Source organism: Antechinus flavipes, chromosome 2 (genome assembly GCF_016432865.1).
Source record: "Antechinus flavipes isolate AdamAnt ecotype Samford, QLD, Australia chromosome 2, AdamAnt_v2, whole genome shotgun sequence".
In the NCBI taxonomy this organism is placed as follows: domain Eukaryota; kingdom Metazoa; phylum Chordata; class Mammalia; order Dasyuromorphia; family Dasyuridae; genus Antechinus; species Antechinus flavipes.
In genome coordinates, this window is record NC_067399.1 from 313,516,601 (window position 1) to 313,533,726 (window position 17,126).

Below are 17,126 nucleotides of genomic sequence, written 5' to 3' on the forward strand. Positions count from 1 at the left end.
TTTCCTTCAGAACTAAAAGAAGTCTTTCCTAATCCCCATTTATACTATATGCTTTCCCTCTTTGATTATCTTTAACTTATCCTGCATCTTGTACAGTTGTTTGCCTGTTGTCTTCCCCATTAAACTGTAAGCTTCTCAAGAAAAGGGACTTAAAAAACTTTATTCATATCCCCAGCTCGAATCACTGTGCCAGGAACGTATTATGTGTTTAATAAATGCCCATTGACTAACTGACTTGGACACTTGAACAATCAATATTTATTCAGTCAAGAAATATTCAATACTGTTTCCCAAATGGTCAATGTTCAAATGATACATAGCCTTACTGCAGGAGCAAATGTATGTTTGGTCATATAAAGCATGCACAGCACAAAATCATGAACATCAGCCAATGTCAAATCAAGTCAAATCTCTATAAAGGTTGATTATTAGAGACATTTTCATGAGAGAAGTAGGGTACTCTAAAATATCAATTGTTTTCTTATGAAAACTGACATGGTTCTTAAATGTGATGGGGTTTAGTTCAGGTTAAATTAATGTAGGACATGAGCTCCTCATCAACACTGTGTTGATGTCACTATGTAAGTATTTTACCACAGAATCTATGAATCAAAAACGAGCTATAGATATTTTTTCACATACTAATCATACAAAGAAAGATGTATTAGTTCTCTGAATGTAAACCAAAATATCTGAACTTTAAATATCAGGTAAGATTGCTGACTACCTTTCTTTTGTTGTTCCCTTTCAGAATTCTTAATCTTGAAATGCAGTAATTCTCTCTCAACTCAAAACATAACAAGAAGCTTACTTTTAGATATGTGTCTGCTTTGGACAAGAATCTTGGTTGTTTAATGCGTAAAGACTTATTTATCAGTAGAGTAACTAGTTGCCAAAGAGAATGATAACATTTCATGTGTGTTTAGCAGGCATTACAAGAGTACACACATACACATATATTATTGCATTTAATCCTAATGTCAGTATTCTGTGGAAAATAGGCAGGTATCATTAGGTATCATTGGACAAATGAAATAACTGAGGCACAAAAAAATTAAGTGATTTTTTTCCCTAAGTTCCAGGGCTAGATAAACTAGAACTAGAACTCTTATTCTTTTTTCTTTTGTTATTCTTTTCATTACTATCTCCCCAAAGGAGAGTCAAAGTTCCTCAAAGGTTATACCCAGAAAAATATTCTAAAATGATTATATTTTTTTCTTCTCAAATGGTCATACACAGCAATAAAACCCATATTTTTAAAAATTACCTCTTTGAGGCAACCCATGAAGTTGTTGCTGACAGGTGATCCTGGTAGGTCGGCAGTACTGGGGCTCCCTCCCACATAAAAGAAGTCATCTGAGCCCAGCATTGTGTAGTCCTCTTGGGTGTATCCTGTTGTGGTGAGGATTCCATCCACTGAAATTGTCACCTATTTGAGTGATAAAAGGGGAAAAAAAGAAAATCCCAGCAATGACCTTACAGTCTAGTGAAAGACATAGTACTGTCCCTACCTTTCTTATCACTTTTTTAAAAGTTTTTGTGAGGAGTCTTGTTTTGCTATGTTCAGTCAAGTTCCATTTTCTGGTCTGCCTTCCTTCCCAGGATTAAATCTCTAATTTTCCTTTCTTTAACCTTTGGATAGTTCATTATTATTACCAGGCTGATACTTGTTCAGCTTTGTTGGGCACCCTTTTTCAGGCAGGCTAGAAAATGGAACATCTTCAAAGACATCCCTTGTCTCAGGTCATTGTTAAAATGATTATCCATTTTTTAAAAATGATTGTTATTTATGGTGGTTAGTGGAAAAAACAGCAAAGGAGACATTTCAACAATGGGGTTTGGTTTTGGTTAGTTTTGGGTTTTCTGTTTGTGTGTTTTTTTGGTTTTGGTTTTTGGCTCACAGCACGCTGACAAACATGCATTCAAGGAAAGGAAGGGAGAAAAGTCTCACTTTTGAAATATGTTATGGATGATGCATGCCATGGATTGCCCCAGGATGCCAACTCTGCCCTCCCATAGCTGTTGCCATCTTCTCCACCACCACCACTACCACCACCATCACCACCACCACCACCACCTCCCAAAAGAAAAGAGAAAAAGAACCCCAAACAAAAAGTTGAACTTATATCAAAGAAAATAATGAAGGGGCAAATCACCAAAATAAAAAGAAAGAAAGAAGTGACGTCCCCAAAGAATAGGCAGTGCCCTCACGCCCAAAATTCAGTGGATAGAAAGAAAAAATAGAGTTCGCAAAGCGTGCACACACCATACTCTGACACGCCCATGCTAAAATTATCCGGAGCCAAGAGAGGAAGAAGAAGAGAAATGAGGGATGGGGAGGCAGAGGAGAAAGTTAAATGAAAGATTCATTTCACACTTGCATGCACTAAGCAAAATGAAGAATAAAATGGGAACAAAAACTCAAAAAATAAAAAGGATACCCTTCCCCCTTCCTGCCCTCTTGCCCCCGCCCCAAAAAAAGAAGAAAGAAAGTTCAATCCCAACCCCAAAATATATGAAGAGTATGAGGAATATGAAGGAGTATTAGGAGAGAGAAGAAAGTGAAATGAATTTTACTGTTAAGAAGTTGTTAGTGACTAGGAGGAAAATGAAGGAAACAAATGATGATGCTGGTGGTGAAATCACAAGACAGGAACATGCCATGCAGTGATTGAATGAGGGGGAAAACACAATTGCAGAGATCCTTTTGGCTACCGTAAGGGAGAAAGGTGAAAGAAGGGAATAGGGGCTGGGAAGGAACAGGAAAGGGAGAGACATCTTCTCTAGGCAGTTCACCTATGGCAGCCATTGCCACAAGAAATGGGAAAGAGTAAAGGGGGTTGGGGTGGGAGCCAGGGATATAGAGTAGAGAAGAGGAGAAAAGAAGAGAGACATCAACCATAATAAACTTTAGATTCTAGTGCACTTCTGAGCTAATTCTTTAGAGATGAAAAGAAAAGAAAGAAAAAAAGGGGAAAGCAAAAGAAAGGGAAGGAAAGAGAAGGGAAGGGAAGGAAAGTGAAGGGGAGACAAAGGAAGGGAAGAGAAAAGAAGGGAAGAGAAGGGAAAGGAAGGGAAGGGAAGGGAAGGAAAGAAGAGAAAAGAAGGGAAGAGAAGGGAGGAAAAGGGGAAGGGAAAGGAAGAGAAGGGAAAAGAAGGAAAGGAAGGGAAGGGAAAGGGGAAGGGAAGAGAAAAGAGAATGGAAAGGAAAGGAAGAGGGAAGGGAAAGGAAGGAAAGGAAAGGGAAGAAAACTAAAATAGAAGCTTACTCATTTTAAAAAAATCTCTTATGAAAAACAAAGAGAAAAAAAGTGAAAAAAATGGATTCCCCGTTCCATCCCCAAATAAACTGAGTCCCATTTCCAGAACAGTGATGTTCTTCTTCAGTTTGTTTTTATAAAGAAAAAGTAAAATACTTGTAAAAGGTGTCTTTATTTAACTTAACAAAAATAAAAGAAGTATAAAGAGGACAAAAGGGGAGTTCAGGGAGGAAAAGGGGGATAACACACGGCAAACCCAAAAAAAGAGACAATAAGAATGATATCTACCAGACAATGTAGTTTGTTTACCATAGCGTGTCCAATGCCTGAGTGCTTTGCGGAAAAGGGGGAAGAAAGGAAATTAAAAAATTGTGAACAGAACGATTGTTAATTAAAAAAACTAAAAACAAAGATGAGTCGTTAGGGTGTTAGTACATTAGTCGGTTAGTAAAATGACACATTGCATGAATGATCTCGTGTTAGTCTTTCAAAAAAAGGCACCCAACACAGAAAGAGAGAGAGGGGGGAAGACAATGTGAGCAGGACTCTATGGGAAATTGTCACCTTGGGGACAGAAGGGAGAGAAGCTGCATTCCTCCCTGCTGCCTCCATTTCCCTTTTTTCCTGAATACCATTTCTTTGTTCCAAATTTCATTCCACTTAAAATTGGCATAATACTTACTTTCCAGAACTTCTTGAGAGCAAAAGCTGCCCCTTTCCCAAATCCCACCCCCTTATACACTTGTACTGTAAGAAAAGACTCCATTAAGTTACCATTCGTATACATATATCTAGATGAATGTTTGGGGCATCCTTTTCCCCTTGCCTGAGAGGTTAGAAAGAACTGATTGCTTTACCTATTTGGTTTTACCATCCTTAGTACTTTAGGATGGTATAGAGATGTGGTCAGTTTCCTTGATTTTTAGGGATATTGAAACATTGGAGTAAGTAAAACACAGCTCTGTTTAGCATATCCTTGAATTCAGAACTCACCATGAAGCTTGTAATTATCTTCACTGCCCAGTATAGAGCAGAATCTGGTTTATCTGCCATTGAACCAAAATGACATCTGCTGGATTCCAACCCTGGCCCGTCCTGGCCCAAAATCCCTCTGCCTTTAACAGGGTTTTCCAGTTGCTTTGGTTTTTTAAAAATGTCTTTTGAGATGTGCAGGGTGTGTGCCAGGAAGGTTAAATATTACTCAAAGAGCTCTAAAATGCAATCTCTTAATGGATTGGATCAGCTCCATTTGCTGCTAATAAAATAAATGCTTGTTGGATTGAGTTAGATTACTAAAGTGCCAACAGAGCCTTGAACTGGGAGGCTGGTATTATCACTTTGGCTTAAGTAGTGTGGGCAATTTGGGGACATAGGAACAAAGCAACCCTTTTGGTCATGGGGTCAAGTCCCATCGTTTCAACTGTAAGGAGGCAGAGCCTGTGAAAGACAGCCAGCATTTAAAGAGCCAGCCCAAAGTTCTATACTGCTTTCTTGCATTGAAACATAAATAGCAACTGATCTTGGCTCTGTTTTTACCTAAAGACAGAACTATGAATCAGGGACTATCACAAAGACATCTAAAAACAAAAGAAAAAAAATGAGACCAGTATCATTAGCAAGGAATGCCTTGAAGAAACTGAAAGTGATCTTTCAGCTCCCTCAAATAAATTGTTTGCTGGGAAAGTAACTTAATCTTCAGATAAAAATCAGAAAGGTTGCTATTATCTGACTATTAAATATTTAGGAATACACCCATCATCTGCTAGGAAAGAAAAATGGGTGACTCCCAAATCTCCAAATTAATCCTTGGAAAGGTACTTAAAAATATGACTTTAAAAAAAATTGGTAAAAATAGATTTGAATTGTTTAGTGTTAAATGATCACATTTTAAAAATCAACTCTTTGCTTCCTCAGTATCTCCATTTCTTCAGAAAAATGCTTTTTGGCCACACAGATGTAGTCAGGAATTCAATGAAGCAGGACTGTTTTGGGTACACTTTCCCCATGAGAGCTGAACATTCCTTCTGCCAAGAGATACACAAAATTCAAACAGCTCCTCCAAGAGATTTCACTGGAGTGAGAGGAGTGAAAAGATGCTCATGCCATTTTTACTTAAATGAATCCCTGGCATTGGGCAGAGGCAAAGTCACCTTCAAGGCATAATACCCAGTCCTGTGAATTATATGGATGTCACCATGAATGTAGCACCTATACACAGATGAGATCATAATCCTTACAGAACATAAGGTGTTTTGCATATTCAGGCACACTATATGACTGAAAAGTATTGTAATCACTATTTCACAGATGGGAACCATGATACAAAAGGTTAAATAAGTGACTTGCCTAAGGTCATAGGGAGAGTTTATGTATAAGGTGGCTTGACTTCATATTCTGGGACAAGCTGGGTCTATTAAATGGGTTCCAAGGCCAGCTTCAATCAATTAAAATAAAAGCCCAATTAGAGTTCATTTTTCTCAGCATTAGTTACTTCTATGTCTTAAGGATGACTTCATTTTAAGAGCATGTTATTTCTTCAATTTGATTTTTAGCACAGATGAAGTCACCTCCATTCATCTCAATTAAAAATTTCCTAGCAGGCCACAAGACTAAACCAAATAAAATATTAGAGTAACCAGAAAAACATTTGTTTGGTTAATGGGGATCCTAAAATTGTTTCAGTTCCTAATAAAAAAGTACTAGACTCATCAGCAGCCAAATACCTCAAGGATATTATCAGCCAAAGCTGGAAAAAAGATCATATTTCCACTTTTTCATCCTGATCCCTACAACTCAAGGATGTCAGTCCTTAATATTTTAGCAAATGGGAATTTGATATGAGTTCTCTTAGATGCTAAGGTCTCACCCAGAAAAATAAAATAAAATTTAAGAAAGCATCAACATTAGAGGTCTTTGACCTCAGAGGAAAATCAAAGAGTAGTGATTCTAAAATGGATTATCTGTGTGCAGTGGGGTGGTTAGAGGCTATTTCTTGTGTCTTGCTTGGCCCCTTCACCACAAATGAAATAGAGTCCCATGGGATGCTTACCTGGCATTCCTTGACCTGAGATGGGCCATTAGGAGTACTGTATAAATTTTTGTCATTAATTCAGCAATACATATCGCTTCTTTATCAGCCAGTAAATATATGCAAACTCCTGTCAGTGCCCTTGTCTACATGTTAAATTAGTAAGACACCAAATTGGTCAAGATAACTTAACAAGTCTATTTTGGGGGCACTCACATAGTGTTTACTGATTAATAAGACATCAATAATGTGTCCCATCTGAGTTAAATGACAAATTCACAAACAGTTTTTTAAAAAACCTCCAGTCAGGATATCCACTGACCTTGACTGGAGATAATTTTCATTTATGAATATAGAGGGATTAGTTTTTATTAGAAATGAAAACAGTTTCCCTCTGATAGGGCTCTCCAGTTAAGAGTATTATCACCTGACGGAGTTGCCTGACTTAGAATAGGCAAGCGATGGGAGTTCCCAAGCACGGACAGAACCAGGAAAAGCTGCTCCAAAGTTGACTTTTTAAATTGGGTCCTTCCACTTTCCAGGCCTCCCAGACAACTGAAGAGTCTCGTAGCCAGAGACATGAGCAATAAAGTAGGACCACGGCACCAAAGAACAGAGAAACAGAGGAATTCAGAGAGATTCTGGCCAATCAATTCCAAGGCTAAAGGTCAAAAGGAAATAAATAAAAGGAAAAGGAAGAGGAAAGGAAGACTTTGGGGAGGGAAGTTAAAATCATGACATCATGGCAATGATTAACTTAATTGAAAAGGAAAACAGAAACAAAAAACAAATGAAGAAAAATTCCCAAGCAGCAACATAACACTCTGTTCCTAATTGAATTTAACAATAATATTACTGATAAGAATCCAATGTAATTACAGAAGTGATTTTTAAAGAAAAGAAAAGCATAGCAAAAGGAGATGAAAGTCTTTTTAAATTTTATTATCTATTTAACTGAATTTCTTTTCCTAAATAATGAGTGAAAAAATGAGAATTGAACTGTGGAGAGAAGTATACCTTGACCATTTTTCTTGTGTGATCTTGAAGAAGGGGAGATGTTAGCATGATTCTATATTCTTGATTGGCATTCCTATATCCTTTCCATCTTCCCCACAATCTGACCCACAATGTTCTACCTCAACTGACCTAAGAAGAATGCCTTCCTGGCATTTTCTCCCTTTCACCATTACCTGCCGAAGGTTGCGGGTCACTTTGACATCATGCCAGGCGTTGTCATTGAACTTGCCATTCACGGGTTCCACTATGGCCTCAAAGGCCCCTGACCCGAGGTTAATGACTAAGGAGACCGCACCATCTTTCAATGCCAGGTTGACGTAATCAGCTGATTTGCCTGTATGCAGGATGAGCCCATTACGCTGCCACGTCTTAAAGGAAAGGGTGATCTCGTCGCTGCTGCTCTGGATCGGGTTCTGAGACAGGTCGTAGCACAGGTACTCGGAGCCTCGGAAGGTAGCCACATTCTCATCTCGTGCTACAGTCACAGAAAAAAGAGGAAAAAAACAAGGAAATATATTTAATTCTGGGGTAGCTGGGTTTGAATCTGCTATAGATGCCCCCCAAAAAGTATACTCAGAAGACATCAATAGCCTAATAATAACAGTTTACCTCTCCTATCATTGCTGCATGTAAAACTCAATTGCAATGTAATATAATAAATCTAGAAAACAATTTTAGTATTTATTCATCTAAACAAAACTAAACTCAGTAAGTTGTGACATGGGGGATTCTAAACATTTAAGTCCTATAAGACAGATAAAAGTGGGGTGAGAGGGGAAATCCAACACATCAAAAAGTATGTTGATCTTCTATGTCCATTTGATTTTTATATTCCTATATAGGAATCTATATCTCCTCTATAGGAGAAGGTGTTTAAATAACCAAAAATTTAGAGGATGAATGTTCTCACATTTGTTTTGCTAACGACTTATAATTATTATCCAATATCTCAGCTTTTTTCATTTGTATAATGAGATGAAATGTTGTGTTTCAGCTTTTATCTCTGTCAATATGTGGTAAATAAGTGCATTGATCAATTAAATTACTTTGATCTAAAGCATTTTTCACTATTATAAAGTGCTCTCCATGACAGAAATCCTTTGCAGAGATGAGGACAAGATCTAGAACTCATGATTTTGCTTATTTAACAACTATTTTACTTATTTTACTATTTTATTCACAACCTGTTTCACTTTCCATATGCAAATACATGAAGGACCTGTGATTGAAGCTTTCTTTCCCCAAATTAAATCACAATCAATCTATAACTCACTAGAATGTAGACTCCCTGAGAGTAAGGATTATTTCATTCTTTGCAATCATAGACCTCATGTCTATCAGTAACTAAAAGATACTTCCTGGAACATAGTACATACATCATAAATATTCTAGCTTTCTATTATAAATGTTTGTTGATTTATTATTAGATTCCTGTGGTGTTACTTGAGGTTGTTATTTGTCTTAGACCAAACAGCTGGTAAGTAGCAAATGCAAAATTTGAAACTAACTCTAATTCTACTCCCAATATTCTATCTACAATGTCATATTATTACTCATTTTCCATAAAATAATTTTATATAAAAATTTTGACAGTTTTGTAGAGGGGTTTTTGTTTAGGCATAGGATTTCAAGATGACTGTTGAGATCCCCTTGGCAGCTTAAAGGTTTAATAATTTATACTTAGGGTATCTAGAAGGCTTAGTGAATAGAGCATTGGGTCTGGAATCAGGAAGATCTGAGTTCAAATGTGACCTCAGACATTTAATAGCTGTGTGATCCTGGGCAAATCATTTAACTTTATTTGCCTCAGTTTATTCATCTGTAAAATGAACTGAAGAAGGAAATGGCAAACCACTCCAGTATTTTTATCAAGACAACAAAAAATGCATTGATGAAGAGTAGGGCAAAACTGAACAACAACAAGAAGCTACACTTAGGTGAAGAAAAAAAATAAACATGACATTTTAAATTAAGGTTTTGCCATTTTCCTAGATGAAAATTTGGAACTGAACAGTGATACTGTTTTGAAATTAATGTTGGGAAATGAATACAAAGCATGTGGGGCAAGGCCAGACAGGAACATAATGTCTAACAATGAGTCCACTTTAGAAATGACAAATAAGTCTTTCTGTGTTAAATAATGAAATATACTTTTTTCTTCCTTCAAGTTAGTTGAACCTGTGGTGGACATGTGATCAATATTATTGACATGATTGATTGACAACTGCATACACTTGAAGAGCTTGCTTTTTCCAAATATATCATTCTATGTGTCCTGATATAAAAGTAAAGAATGAGAGACCCACTCTCCCCTCTGTACCTATAATATTTCATGTCTTCAGCCATTTATTCTTTTTGAAACTTGTCTCATAAAAAGCAGTATTCTTCTCCCTTAGAAAGGAATGAGGTTTAAAGTAAAGTAGTGGAAGAGGTCATGTAGGAAAAACTGATCCTGCTTTGGCATCAGTGATGGCCTGTAACAGTTATGGGGTGGCGTATGGCTGGGTACAGATTGGGGATAGGCTGGCCAGAGATGGATAATTAACTGAACTGACAAAAGACTCTTGAGCTGTAGGTACTGTTTATTGACCAATAACTAAAAATCAATTACCCTGAAAGATTTGGCTCTGATTTTCATTAGTCAATAATGCAACTACAGTAAGTTTGGGTTCCCCAGTGGAGCCTTGAACCCAATGGGATGTGACCAGGTTGTTAAATAAGAAGTTGGGCCTGAGGTGGGAAAAGGATGGCAATCAAAAGTGTGAGGGATGAGAGTTCTGGTGGCACACTCCAACCAGAGATATGCTCACAGAAGAATCCATTTCACATCACTGCTGTGAAGAAGCCATCAGAGGCGCCTCATTAACCAAAAGAAGTTGCCAGCGATGCAACTTCAGTTGTGCAGTTTCCTCCCTAGCAACATGAGGTAAACAAGGGGGAGGGTTTTTTACTCTCTGTCCAAGTTACATCCATGCACCTATTCTCTCCAGCTTATTAACCATAGCCAAGAACTGTTAAGCTCAGCTCCTTATCAGTCATCACAACCCTCATTGAAGCACTTAAGGAAAATAAATTATACTTCCTATCTTCAGGAAGTAGGACAAGTCATCCCTCCTTTTTTTCCCCCTCTTTTCACAATAGCACCATCATTCTCCCCATCACCGAGGTTCAAATGACAACATGATTCCTTCTCCCTTGTCTCCCATATACAATAAATTGTCAAGTCCCTTTAAGCTGACCACAGCAATATTTCTTGTCCTGTCCCTTTCCATTTCCATTGACATTACTATCCTAAATTATGTTCCTCATGACCTCTGGCCCAGATTATTCACGCATCTTCTGACTTTTCTCCTTACCCACTAATTTCTCCCTTGTTCAATCTATCCTATATACTGCTTCCAATTTAGTGTCTGTGTTACAAAGAAATTATCTCAGAAGTCACAGAATCATAGATTTAGATTTATAAGAATCTCAAATCCCATCTGGTTGAAGTGCCTCATTTTATAGATGAGGAAAGTGAAACTCAGGGAAGTTAATTGATTTATTACTAATTGATTAAGTAATAAACATCAGAGGCAGCATCTGAACCTTGGTCCTCTGACTCTAAAATAACTGTAATTCCCACTGTACCATATGCCCTGGTTTTATAATTAAAGGTCCTAGGTGCGGATCCTGCCTCTTACACTGATTGCCATACAGGTATCCTAAAAGATTTTTTTTAAGTTTGATCATAGATCCTTTATGCTCAAAACATTTTGAGATCTCTCCTTGATTTAAAAAGTACAAATTCTTCTACTTTTGTTTAATTCTATTCAGGATTTGGTCTAGACTTATCCTAACCCAGTCTTTTTGCCATTTTTTCCTTTCATACTAAAGGATATTCTATACTCTCATGGAAGATATAATATAAGCTCAGTCAGGAAAGAAGATCGGGAAGCCAGGAGGTGGATGTGAAAGAGAGCAATCCATCCTTGGAAGTCATCCAGTTAAAAAAAAAAACAGTGAAAAGCCAAAAAATGGAGTGTTATGTTGAAGGTAATACAGATAGACCAGTATAGATTAATCAAAGCATTTGTGAAATCTAAAAAAGTGCAAGTAGACTGGAAAGGTAAGGAAGAGCATTAAAAACCAAGCAGAACATTTAATATGTAATCCTAGAGATAAAATAGAAATGTTGGACTTTATTACATAAGGACTAGGGACTAATATACACGTTAGGAAAATCCTTTTGGCAACTAAATGAAAGACAGATTGGAGTGGGAAGAAATTGGAAGCAGGAAGACCAGGTAGCCAGTGGTTAGTGATAGTTCAGGCATGAAGAGGTCCATACCCAAGAGAATATGAGTAGAGAGAAGGGGATGTAGACAAGAGTTGTGAGGATAAGAACAAGATCAACATTCGAGAGGGAATGCAGAGTGAGTGCAAGTGAGGAATGGCACTAAGACTGTAAGCCTGGGTAACCTGGAGAATTGCAGTTTCAATAGTATACAAAAGAAGCTAAAAAGAAGCAAGTGTTTATAGGGGGAAGACAATCTGATCCTGAAACACTCTGTAATCCCATCATCCAGAAGTGATCTTTCTTATTAAATTAACCATAGCACTTTGTACCTTTCATTATATTTTTCACATCTTACCTCATCAACTTCATGAAAGCAGAGACCATATCTTATATTTCACTCTTTTATCTATCCCTCCCAGTGTTAAGCATGGTTCCTTGAACATAAAGTTTGCTGAATTGAGACCTGAAGATGTCTAATCAAATGCAATCATTATTGCTAAGCATTTTCTCACAGCCTCAGATTTCCAAAGAACTGCATACATGATCATCAGCCACCTCCGTGATTATGTGTGTGGTCCTTGGCTCAACATATGGTACATTATTGGGCATATTCTATAAACATGCAAATCAAACCTTGTAGGCCCACTCAATTAAGATAACTGGGTAGGAAATAGCACTTTTAAAGATAAGTCTAAATTAATCACAGAGTACACTTCTAAAGGAGAAATGTTTGACACAGAGTAATAAGATAAGCAGCAGCTACTTAGCATGCTAACGAGTGCTTAATGTTTTATGCTTGAATATTAATTTACCTAGAGGCCACTATGGTATAGTGAATAGAATATGAGGATCGAAGTCAGAAAGACCTGAATTCAAATCCAGCTTCTGATACTGTTGTGTGACCCTGGACCACTCTATTTCCTTAGACTGATCTGTTAAGTCAGAGCTGGACGGTAATCTATATTCATGGAGAGATTTCTCAAACCCAGAGTCCTCCATCCAAGCAAAATCAGTCTTTTACATAATTCTGAACATTTACTCACTTTAAGAATCCCACAGTACACTCAAAAATAGGAATTAATCCCATTCAACAGATTTTTCCCAGTTCAAAACTGTTTCTTTCTTGGTCAGAGTGCATCATAATCATACAATGTTAGAAACAGAAGGAAATATTAAAGATTGTCTAGTCTAATGCTTTCATTTTAGCAGCAAGTGAACTAACAAATGAGAAGGCTAAATCACTTGCCCAAGGACAAACAGTCTGTCAGTGGCAGGAACTGAAGGAAGTTGAGCTGTTCTTAAATTATGTCTTCATTCACTTTGAAGAATAACAGTATGCTTTCCCAGTTCCTCTCATTTCATGCACACCTTATGCTGATGATGTAATATTCACTACTGTACTACCCAAAAGTCCAGTGGAGCTCTGGAGAGCTTTTGAGGTCAGCTACATAACATTTAGATCTCAAAGGAGCTGAACAGGTTAATAAATACATTGTACTTATATGAATCCTATTTATTGATTTTCACTGTTGACCTCATCCTTGGAGTCTCTCTGTTCCCTTCTCCCCTCTTGCTTAGAGAATGCTCTTTTTAAATGGAGGAATCATGATTATGACATTGGTATGGAGGAGAAAATGCAGCAAAAAATAAAACAAGAAATAAAAGGGAAGTGAGAAGATGCTTATGTAAATCATATGCATATTTATGCTAATCTTGATGCAATTAGACCAGGGAGGAATCTATATAGCCAAGTGTTACCCTATGCAAATATCTAGTGAAGACTGTTTCCCTAGTTCTGACATTCCCAACTTCCCAAGCTCTCAGTTCAATAATGAATTTGCTTCCTTATCTCAGAATTGGTTGACAAAAATACCACTTCTCCATCTGTCCTACCCTTCCCTTATGTCAAAGGCCAATAAATTGTTGAAAGCTTCAGTCTGAATCATGTATAAGATAATAAGAATCATCTCAAAGATAGCTTAGAGTACTTTTCAAGAGAAAAGAATTATGACCTATGTTAAAAGGAGAAAATCTAGTGGGGAAAAATAAATCCTTGTGCCTACCCAGAGAAATGCATTGAGTTGTCCAAACTCTGAAAGAGGAAAGCAGCTGGAGACTTGCCATGGTTCTGTCCTTTGCTAGAGTGGACCTAGAAGTCCACAAGCTGTTTATTGGCCTCTGAGAACCTTCTGAAGACAAGAGGGATGGGATTGGGGAATCCAATCCTGAGGAGCAGTAGATGCTCTACTTAAGGTTACACTCAGAAAACTCTAGCTCAAGTTCTAGACTGAGAGGAGAGGAACCCAGAAAGCTGATTCTTCAAAAAAGGTGCTGACATCTCAGAGCTAGGGAGAGGTGAATTCATCTCCAAGAAGCTCCATGCAAGTTGTGACTATTATTTATGTGAGTTGTTGACAGAGAGATGGTTGCTGATATTTATCTTTTGTGTAGTACTTGGCTATTTTGTCTTAATTAATTGTTCTTTCTGGCCTATACCTGTGATTTCATTAGTATGAGAAACTCCCAGTGAGGAAATTCCCTTTACCAATACAGATCATTCTGCAACGTAATTTAAGGAGTTGCTTAGGAACACCAAAAGATTAAATGACTTGGCCAGAGTAATACAAAGAGTGTGTATCAAAATTTGGACAAGAGCCCAAGTCCTCTGGACTCGTTGATTGACTTTCCATCCACATGTCTCTCAAATTAACAATTAGTTTTTGAAGTGAAGCCTCATTCCACACATGTAACTTGCATATTGGAAGTACTCTCTCCATCTATAGCTTCTCCTTCTGATTGGATGTTACTCTTAGATTCTCCTCTTAAGGAGTTGAGTTAGGCCAGCAAGATTTCCTTCCTCTTCAGGCTACAGTCCAGGCTTTCTCTACCATGTCCCTGCCACAGGTACCTTTGTCTCCCCAACACCTTTTATCTGTGTTCTCCCTCCATTAGAATGTAAGCTCCTTGAGGGTAGGACTATCTTTCTATTTGCATTTGTATTCCCCACTTGCTTAGCACAGTGCCTGGCACATATAAAAGATTTAATAAATTCTTGTTGATTGACTGAAGAAAAAATAAACAAGAAAAATATGCAATTTAGAAAAGGAAAATAAAATACAGATCATCTTTTTTTTTTCAAAACAGCCAATTTTATAAAGGACAAAACTAAGATTTATGGGAATTGTGATTTGCCCAAGGTCATACAGGTTAAAACTGGAACTCAAATTAGATGACAAATGCATCGTCCAATTCATATCCTGCAGCTGCTCTTGTAACCCACAGTGAAAAGAGGTTGAACTAATTGATCTATTGGTCTATCACAATTAACTGCCCTTCCTTTCTCTGTCTCTCTCTCCCCCTCTCCCCTTCTCCCTGCCTTCTCTCTCTTCTCCCCTTTTTCTTTCTCCCCCCTCTCCCTAAGCCCCTGATATTTTCTTATCACCTTGGAAGTGACTCAGTCTAGGGTATCAATAGGTCTAACTAAAGGCAGCAGGCCAAATAGTTGCAGCAATGCATTCTCAAGACCAATAAAAATCTCAAGACTATTTAAAATCATGCAAAATCTGTTTCTGATACTCTGGCTACGTGTAAGCCTCAAAAGAATAGGGAGACAATGCAGTCACCTTGTATGGATACCCGCTAAATAGATGAAGAAAGCGAATGCAGAGAATTATATAACAGCATAAAGAAGCTTAGCATTCTGTTACTACTTGGCAACTCAGAAGCATTGATTTAGCTAATGGCCTGTTTAAATACATATAAATTATATCACTCTGAAATTTACAATCAATTCCATAAGTGTTAAAATAAAACATTATTCTCCCTGCATGATAAACATAGCTAAACTATACATACACCAGTCATTTTATATTATTTGTGTCAGATGGATTAAATAGTACATGCTATGTGGACTTACAAAAAGCAGGATATTAAATTCAGTTTTTACATAGATATGTAAAATAATGGCCTTTCAAATGACTTGCTAATGTAAATACTGAGATATTCATAGTACTAAGGAGGATTTATTCAATTCCATGTTTAAAAAAAATCAGCCATTTATATAATAGAGTACTGTATTTTCAGTTAGTGAAACTGGGTTCAAATTCTGTTGCTTTATCAAACAACACCTGTGTGACCTTGAGCAAGTTAATCTTTCTGAGCCTCAAATCTATAATATGAAAAGATTAGATCCAATGTCCTGTAAGGCCTATTTGACCTTTCACTCATGGACCTCTCTTTTTATGAGAAATTTCAAAACATGTAAAAACATTACCCTCAATTAATGCTTACCACACTCTTCCCCCAAAGAGGTATAGGATAAAAGTCATCAATCAGCTTCCTGGCTGATTCCATGGTGACCTACAGAATTTCATTTTGTATGGATCTCCAATTTAGTTGATACTACCAAATCCCCCTTTTCTGTTATTGTGGAAGACATTGTCCCTTCCATACAATCAATCATCAAGCACTTATTAAGTACCTGCCCTGTGCTAAACATATCATTCTGTGTTTGGGAATACCAAGAATGAAATGGAATACTAAGAATGAAAAAGTGAGTTCATATGCAATACATATAAATGCACTGAGAGCATAAATATAAGGTAAATAAAAGCAAATATCTTTTTTTCTTCCATTCTTCCTTCCTTCCTTCCTTTTCTTCCTTTCTTCTCTTCTTTCTTTCTTTTTCTCTTCCTTCCTTCCTTCCTTCCTTCCTTCCTTTCTGAGAGGCAAATGGAGTTAAATGACTTGCCTAGGATCACACAGTAAGTGGTAAGGGGTAAGTGTCTTTCGCTAAATTTGAGCTAAGATCCTCCTGATTTCAGGGTGGTGTTCTACACACTGGCATCTAGCTTCCCCTAATACAAATATATCAAAAATAGTTGAATACAATGTAATGGGAAGAAGGGCACTGGTAGTTAGAGAGATCATAAAAAGTTCTATGAGGAAGGGAGCATAAAGCACTCCAGAAAGAAAACTTTAGTTTCACTTTATGGGCTCATTAATTAGCACATTGAGTGTCTTGCAAATATAAGATATCATTTGTGGTGTTATTGAGTGGCTTCACTTGTGTCTGATTCTCTGTAAAAATAATAGAGGACTTTCCTTCTCCATTTGCCATTTCCTTCTCTAGCTCATTTTATAGATGAAGGAACTAAAGCAAATAGGATTAAGTGATTAACCCACAGTCACATACCTAATAAGTGTCTGAAGCTGAATTTGGACTCAAGTCCCCTCCCCAACTCTCTCTCTCTCTCTCTCTCTCTCTCTCTCTCTCTCTCTCTCTCTCTCTCTCTCTCTCTCTCTCTCTCTCTCTCTCTCTCAACCCATCCATAATGTCCAGAAGAATGCTAAGTACACATTTGTGACTCCTTGACCTTGCTAGTTAGAGACTTTTTGAGAGTAAAAAGATGTACAAGTACTCATTTTCACCTCCAAGTTCCTGCTTTTAGTGCCACATTGCTGGAGAGGATCCTGGATTCTCATACGCTATGCCCATAGAGCAAAACTTTTGTAAGTCTTATCTACCTAAAAAGACTTCTAC

General features: G+C 37.3%; 1 protein-coding gene across 25 annotated transcripts in view; it reads right to left on the reverse strand.

Annotated features, from left to right (window-relative positions):
• Window positions 1–17,126, reverse strand: part of NRXN3 (neurexin 3) — a 2,067,316-nt gene that overhangs the window by 1,483,510 nt on the left and 566,680 nt on the right. For 14 of the 25 annotated variants that reach the window (XR_007950617.1, XR_007950616.1, XM_051977490.1 and 11 more), the window contains exons 5-7: window positions 7,479–7,780; window positions 3,570–3,593; window positions 1,268–1,429 (exon numbers count right to left, since the gene is read on the reverse strand). Coding sequence is in view for 22 of the 25 variants with exons in the window: in XM_051977490.1 (XP_051833450.1) it covers window positions 1,268–1,429; window positions 3,570–3,593; window positions 7,479–7,780 (488 nt within the window). In the remaining 3 variants the exon portion in view is untranslated. The remainder of the gene's footprint in view (window positions 1–1,267; window positions 1,430–3,569; window positions 3,594–7,478; window positions 7,781–17,126) is intronic. The other 11 variants (XR_007950618.1, XM_051977495.1, XM_051977488.1 and 8 more) reach the window with 1 other exon arrangement.